Source organism: Astatotilapia calliptera, chromosome 6 (genome assembly GCF_900246225.1).
Source record: "Astatotilapia calliptera chromosome 6, fAstCal1.2, whole genome shotgun sequence".
Classification (NCBI taxonomy): Eukaryota; Metazoa; Chordata; class Actinopteri; order Cichliformes; family Cichlidae; genus Astatotilapia; species Astatotilapia calliptera.
The window spans coordinates 712501-720000 of NC_039307.1; the positions used below are offsets into that span (position 1 = coordinate 712501).

The window sequence follows — 7500 nt, forward strand, 5'->3', positions numbered from 1 at the left end:
CAGGTATGTGTTTTGTTGTAACCGGTTAGGTTGCCCTACAGGTGGGGCGGGTGCGGTGACCTCCACACGCTGCTACTCTGGTTAAATGGCTTTTTCCCCAGCATCTGTTTTTGTTCATCGGTGCACTCGAGTGAAAAGACCACTCACTAAACTCTGCACAGCCAATCAGAGGCCACCTGCTAGTAACCAGGGTGACGGCAGCTGGAGTTCAGATAACTTCAGCAGGTTTACTGTCAGCTGATCTGTCGTCCTAGCCTGACTTCAGACATTTTAGCAGATACAAACTGAGCTCGAGCAGCTGGAGGCACTCTCAGGCTGAGTTGGTTACCCGTCACTCCACGGTCCCGTCCACTCCACCTGGCCCCACGGGTTCCTCATCCTCACCAGCTTCTCCTGACGCCCTCGGTAGTTCACCTGGGAATGAAAACAGTTACGTGTCACTTCCTCCTCCTTCATCTCCGTCTCATCCTCACTGCTTCTCTTTTGACGTTACCTCCACGGCGCCCGTCAGCGAGTAGGCGTGGCCTTTCACCAGCTTCTGATGAGTCACAGCTTCAGAGTCTGCGGCGCTCGTGATCTGCAGAGAGACAAGCACAGCCCATCACCACTGACCCCGAGTCCAAGGCCAACAACCCAACTCCGACCCCGGCTTTCGCCTCCTCCATCGAATAATCCCGAAACACACCTCGGAGAATCTGAGAGAACCTCACTAACTGAAGGAAAAAGATGGTTTCTCTCCACACTCACATCGATGGAGCAACCCAGCAGCGATCCAGCTTCCAGCGCCTTCTTGATGATCTGGAACAAGTTGGAAGGGGGCTTTTTGAGGTCGTAGTCCTCTGCGATGCCGCCGGTGAAGTCCTCGAAGCCCTCAGTGGTGGACCCGCCAGACAGCGCCTCGTAGCAGCCGTTCACTCTGCACACAAAGAGCACAGAATGGCATGAAGGTAGAGCCCTTTCAGAGCACCAGAAGACCAAGAGCATCCACGGCGGGGGTCAGAAGCTCCCATGCACTAACCCTGGGCGTGAATGTGAGGTTTACCCTGTAAAGCCTGTTATATCATATTGGATACATGAGTTTCTGAGACCTCCATCTCATCAACGTGATCAATACTCGACATAATTTCAACATGTTACAGACTAAACTATGTTTTTGTCCAAAATTGTTGCCAAAACTGCCGAATGTATCAAATGCGATACAAAACTATATAATAAATAAATATAAAAACATATTATACACAACATATAGCCAAAAAACGTTTGTGGATTTTGTTATAAGGGTTGATAAACATCTCAGTTCCAGACAATCTGAATTTTCTGACTGTCAGAAACCCCAGGCTCCTGATTCCCAGAAGCCTTTGCCCTGGTCCTGCTCCTCTCCCTTTGGTTGAGGCGGGTCTTACTTGGCGTAGGCTTTCTCCAACAAGGCGCTCCAAAACTCCCTCCCCTCGGCCGAGTGCACAAACATCAGCTTGCCGTCTTTGACCGGCAGCCGGTCGTCGATCACCACGTCCACCCACTCACCGAACTGCCAGAACTGCGGAGGGACAGCAGAGGACAGAATGTCAGGCTTTTACTTTCTCTGTGAATTTGCAACCTATCACTGCATTGTGGGCGGGTCTAATGGTCAGGGCCCACCCACTTCAATAACAGCTGTGAGAATATTTTTAGGTTTCAGTTTTTAAGCAAACAAAAGGCTGAACGTGTTTTCATTTCTGTAAAAGTAAAAATAACATTTATGAACTTATCGCAGGTGAATTCTGACCAATCACAGCAGCCCATTTCTCACGGACCAGTAACAGTGAGACCCGAGCGGCGTGATGCTTCAGAGTAGGGCTGAAGGTCAGGTGCTCCAAACCAACCTCAGACTCAAATGCTAGAACGGGCGTTTCCCCGCAGCACGCCGTGTAGAGAGACAGAAAGGCATGAAAAACAGATGGTTTCATGCATCGGTCAGAACACTGCGCTGAAAACACCTCACACAGGTCGAGTTACAGGAAAAGCAGAAAGATAAGGTTATTGCGCCGTCCTCCTTCAGAGGTCGCTCTGTATCTGCGAGGTCATTGGTCGCTTGTGTTTCTGCTGGATTCTCTCTCTCGGGGTTTAACGACCCACACTCAGTGAGTCCTCGCACACAGCAGGAATAACACACTCACGCAGTATTGTTTCTGCAGGGCGTGCCCCCGTCATAAACAGAAGCTTCAGCAACAAAAGCATAACTCTCAGTAATTACAAGGCCCCGCCCAGCTCGCTGCCGTGCCCGGCATGAAGCACTAACACATAAACTCCCACGTGAGTGGAAAGCTTGGTGGAGCGTGAGGCGTGACAAACATGGCTGCTGGCGTTGTTGTGAGAGCCGCAGCTTTCTGCCGATTGCCGCCGGCCGCTGACGCAGCTCCACAGGGTCCAGCTTTACGTCAGCGAGGCCTGACAACATCAACCTGTACAGGTGTTTCACAGAATCACACATTAGTTACCTGGAAGTGGAAGATGCCGGCGTAGCTGTCCCCAAAGTCCTGGTCCGTGGGAACAACTCTGGCCATCACATATTCATTCAGGGTCAGAGAGGCGATGGCCGCCAGCAGCCAGCAGTCACCTGGACAGACAGGAAACACTCAGTCAGCGCCCACTCCTCAGCACTGCCCCCTGCAGGCCTTACTTCCTGTTACAACTAAAACACTCATAAATATGTTTTACACCTGATTGGCCCTTATGACATCCTCCGCACTAAAGCCATGATCGCCTCTTTCACTGGGTTTTAATCAAACGTGTTGCATCTGTGGTGCTCGCGGTCAAAGGTGACCGCCACAGGAAATGACAGCTGGAGGGCCAAGCAGTCATTGGGTCATTTCAGGAAATGGTTATATTTAGACAAGTACTATCTCACACACACACCTGCTAATCAGTAACAAACAATCATAAGCCTTCGTCATACAGTAACCTCACAGCAGCCAGGTTAGTGGTCACATGGCATCATTAAAGACGCTGCAGAAACAGGGTCCAGAGATCCAGCTCGGGTCAAGCTAGCAGCTACTGTGTCACCATCCACCTGTCGGTCAAAGAGGCCGCGCCCCCTAATCCATTATAAAATCATTGTGGCGGGGGCGTGGTCTGCTGGCCTGCTGCAGAGGAGGGGTGACACAGTGACTTGTACAGGACTGTTTTATTGAGGGAGATGTGTCTTATCTGTGTCCGCAGTGAGAAGGAGCAGGTGATGCTGGGAGAGAGTCGGAGTGGCTGCGTCCGAGGCGGGCGCCAAAAACCGCAGATTATTTCTCAATAAAAGACAGTCTAAGCATTAACCAGTCGTGTGCGCGTGTCCTGTGTTACAGTCATGCTCCCCCAGTTGCTGACATTCTGCACACACCATTACACACTCACTACAAATACAGGACTCGACACAGTCACTTTAACCACTTTAAATCCTCATTGCACAGCTTTTACACAACTGTAAATACGAAACAGCGTTCTTACATTCTCTAATATTGAATACTTTAGTATTTTGTTATTTATTATTATTATTAATAAATAAATTTTCTTCTTTAATATAACTGCTCACTTCTATATGTTCATGTAAAGCTGAGGAGCACGAGCCAACAAATTTCATTACGGGTAAATGTTGCTATGCTGTTTATCTGCATATGACAATAAAATCTGAAACTTGAAACTTGCTATGAAGGATGAAACTACCTACAGAGATCGATCAGTTTGAGTATCAGGCTGTAAACATGTTTGTTTTAACATGGGAGTCTATGGGCACTGACTCACTGCTGCCACCGCTGGACGTCAGAGGAACTGCAGGTCTGGAGTGGCTGGTTAGTGCTGCCCCCTACAGGCTGCACAGACGCTAATGAGATTAGCGTGCAGTTTAACCCTGAAAATATGCCCAGCTCTGATTGGTGCACACCGTTACAGGTCACACTTTTCTAACAGAGCCCGGAGAAAAAAAACACGCTGCCACAGGTATTCATCATCATCATCATCACATGTTCAGACAGACGCTCTGCTTCCTGTCATGCAAAAGCAAGAAAAACCTCAGCTCACACTTTAATTATTCGCTCGACCGCCGTGACGCCTAGGGAGGAACTCAGACAGCGCCGCAGGAAGTGAGTGCAGCGAAAGAAGCCTGTGACCACAAACATCCAGAGACAGAGCTCCGCCTCTAATCGCAGCTCAGCGTTACACAACAGTGCTCTGGGGTTTCACCGAGGCACGAACATGACTCATCCACCACCACACAGGCACTGGGTTTGTGTCCCTGTGAGGACCGCCGGGCTGCAGGCACGCTCACACCTGGATCAGGTCCACATCTGGATCAGGGTCCACATGGAACCAGACTCAATTTCAGGCTGTGAGTCATGTGACAGCAGGATGTCCTCAAAGAGTTGCAAACACAGGCGTGTGTGAGTGTGTGTGTGAGGGTGTGTCCTCATTGGCTGACAGCTCATGCCCCTCGCTCTCTCTCTAACAATGGCTGGTAGCCTTTTCCTGTCTGCTGCTTCCTGTTCAGCCAATCAGGGACCAGCGTGGCAGAGCCGCTCAGCTGCTTCTCATTAAAATAAAAGTTCTTCAGCAATTTGATGGAGAGGGGGCATGTGACCCCCCCCCCCCCCCCAACTGTGAGCCTGAGACTTTAAAGCCTGTGATCATGTGACCACAGAGATACTATCTTTGTGTGTGTGTGTGTGTGTGTGTGTGTGTGTGTGTGTGTGTGTGTGGCATGAAGGAGATTAGACTGAACCAGCTGAGAGCATTGTCATGGCAACTTTGTTTTCTTTCTGCCTTTTAAGGTGGAAATGATTCTGCAGCCTCTGTCTGTGCGACAACGACGGCCTGAGGCAGAATGACATGTTATTAAATGTGTTATTAACATGTTTATTAACATGTTTAATAAAATAAACATGTCATTAAACAGGTTTATTAACATGTTAATAAACCTGTTAATGTTTATGTTAATAAACATGTTTAATAACATGTTTATTAACATTATTGGGGGTGGCTGTAGCTCAGGTGGCAGAGCAGGTCAGCCACTAATCAGAAGGTCGGTGGTTCAATCCCAGGCTGCCTCCTGGCTGCATGCCAACATGATATTAAACGGGTTTATTAACATGTTATTAAACGGGTTTATTAACATGTTATTAAACGGGTTTATTAACATGTTATTAAACGGGTTTATTAACATGTTATTAAACGGGTTTATTAACATGATATTAAACGGGTTTATTAACATGATATTAAACGGGTTTATTAACATGTTATTAAACGGGTTTATTAACATGTTATTAAACGGGTTTATTAACATGTTATTAAACGGGTTTATTAACATGATATTAAACGGGTTTATTAACATGTTATTAAATGGGTTTATTAACATGTTATTAAACAGGTTTATTAACATGTTAATAAGCTTGTTATTAAACATGTAAGAACCCATATTGAGTAATAAATAGCGAGAGCTGTACAACACACTTTATTCTTTCGTTATGACACCCTGTGACATCACGAGGACGTCAGAACATCCTGACGTCATCACATCATAATAAAATGTCATAAACCATGAAAGAGCGTGACAGCGCGGCAGTCGGGGAGATGCGCTCTGGTTTGTTTGTGGAATAAATAAAGTTTGAAATGAAAAGCGCAGCGCTTTACTGAGTAAAGGGCTGTTGCTGAGGTCTCCATGACGACGAAATGGGGTCAGAATCGATCAGCTGACCATTTCACAGATCCTTTTATGGCTGAAAGCTCTGTGGCCTCTGACCTCTGTGCAGTCTGATTCAAAATGAGAATTCAGCTGACTGAAGCTGTGAGTGATGTCACACCAGCACTGCTCTCGGATTGGTTTTCGTTAAATCGGCTCAATGAGTTTGAACGCTCAGGAGGCGTGGCAGCCAGCACAGACCGGGTGAGATGTGCTCAGAGACAGTAGGAAACTCACCCAGTGCGCCCTGGCAGATATCAGTCCTGGTGGCCCCGCCCACGATGAACTCCGGTTTAGAGACGAGCTCCTGGAAGACAAACCAGAGACAGTGTTAATGATGCTGGTCAGGGCCACGCCCACTCAGAGTGGGGAACACAGAGCTGCTGGGGTGTGTGTCCAGATTCAGATTGCTCCTCAGACTGAATCTGCTCCCAACACACGCACGCACACCATCACTTGAAGCTCTCAGGTTAACCTCAGCTCCTCCACCTGAAACAGCTGGTCGGACTCACTGTCTGCGTGCACGCCCACCGCTCCCTCACTGCTATTCCTCCCGCAGCAGCAAGCACTGACTCATCAGGGAGTGACTCAGTGCGCATGCTTAAGATTGAAGGGACGCATTTTATGAAACGGAGCAGAGATTCACCAAAACTCCTCTCTGCTCCTTCATGTCCCTGCCGGAGGCCTGCTCCTCTCACAGGTCTGTGAGATTATCATCTGTGAAAATCTCTCTGGGTACCAAACAGTGTGTTTTTCCATCAGGCACAACCACCCCTCCCCCCCGGTCCCGGTTCTCACCGTGGGCCTCTTCCAGCTGACTCCGCGGACCTTGTAGGAGCTCGGGCCCAGCTCGTTGAAGCCCAGAGACTCGGGCGCGGCGGGGAACGTCGGGTCGCAGAAGAGCTTGCCCGCGGAACGGCACTGGGCGCGCAGCGCGTTGAAGTTCTGGTTCAGGTACGGGACCGCGTTCGCGTTGGTGCCAAAGCCCGCGGACAGAGCGCGCTTCTTGGCCAGAGTGGACGCAACGCCGGACATGATGAAGAGGAGGAGAGGAGGAAGATCACACGGCTGTAAACTCCAACAACTTCAGCTGCTCAAAGTTTTCCCCACGCAGACCGCGCCCCGAACCAGAGGAGGAGCCACAGCCTCTGCCAGCCTCCACCCACCTCCAACCGCTCAGACGTACACCTCCCTCTGAGCAGGGAAACACAGCACGCGACGTGTTTACTGTATTTAAGACATCATATCACGCACACACACAGACCCACGCACACTTACCACCATCATTATCAGTGCTCTGCTGCCCCGCCCATTCTGATCACCTTCAGTTTTACAGAGCACCCAATCACAACAACAGTCGCCTCAAGGCGCTTTATATTGTACAGTAGAGCCCACAATAATAGATACAGAGAAAACCCAACAATCATATGAGCCCCTATGAGCACTTTGGACAGTGGGAAGGAAAAACTCCCTTTGAACAGGAAGAAACCTCCAGCAGAACCAGGCTCAGGGAGGGCATGACCGGGAGCAGCCCTGGAACAGTGCGACTTCCTCTCACCTGTCTTTCAAAGAAACATGAAGAGCGCCCCCTGCAGGCAAACAACTCATTTTAATTGATCCTAATAATCAGTAAATATCATGTTATTTGATTATTGTTATTGATTTCTGCACCATCCACAGCAAATATGATGCAAATCATGTTCAGCAAAGCATCTCCATCCTCCGCTGATCCAGCCGCTCAGGTTATACAGGTGTTGATCAGAGTGGAAGTGCCGTGATTGGTCAGAATCAGCCCGAGATAC

General features: G+C 48.9%; 1 protein-coding gene across 3 annotated transcripts in view; it reads right to left on the reverse strand.

Annotated features, from left to right (window-relative positions):
• Nucleotides 1-6892, reverse strand: part of LOC113023505 (calpain-2 catalytic subunit-like) — a 12543-nt gene extending 5651 nt beyond the window's left edge. The window contains exons 1-7 of one of the 3 annotated variants that reach the window (XM_026169566.1): nucleotides 6497-6892; nucleotides 5936-6005; nucleotides 2478-2596; nucleotides 1404-1537; nucleotides 748-916; nucleotides 494-577; nucleotides 329-414 (exon numbers count right to left, since the gene is read on the reverse strand). In XM_026169566.1, coding sequence (XP_026025351.1) covers nucleotides 329-414; nucleotides 494-577; nucleotides 748-916; nucleotides 1404-1537; nucleotides 2478-2596; nucleotides 5936-6005; nucleotides 6497-6733 — 899 coding nt within the window. In that variant the 5' untranslated portion in view covers nucleotides 6734-6892. Of the gene's footprint in view, nucleotides 1-328; nucleotides 415-493; nucleotides 578-747; nucleotides 917-1403; nucleotides 1538-2477; nucleotides 2597-2699; nucleotides 2822-2941; nucleotides 3060-5935; nucleotides 6006-6496 lie in introns of those variants that run through there. The other 2 variants (XM_026169568.1, XM_026169567.1) reach the window with 2 other exon arrangements.
• Between the last annotated feature and the right edge of the window lie 608 nt (nucleotides 6893-7500).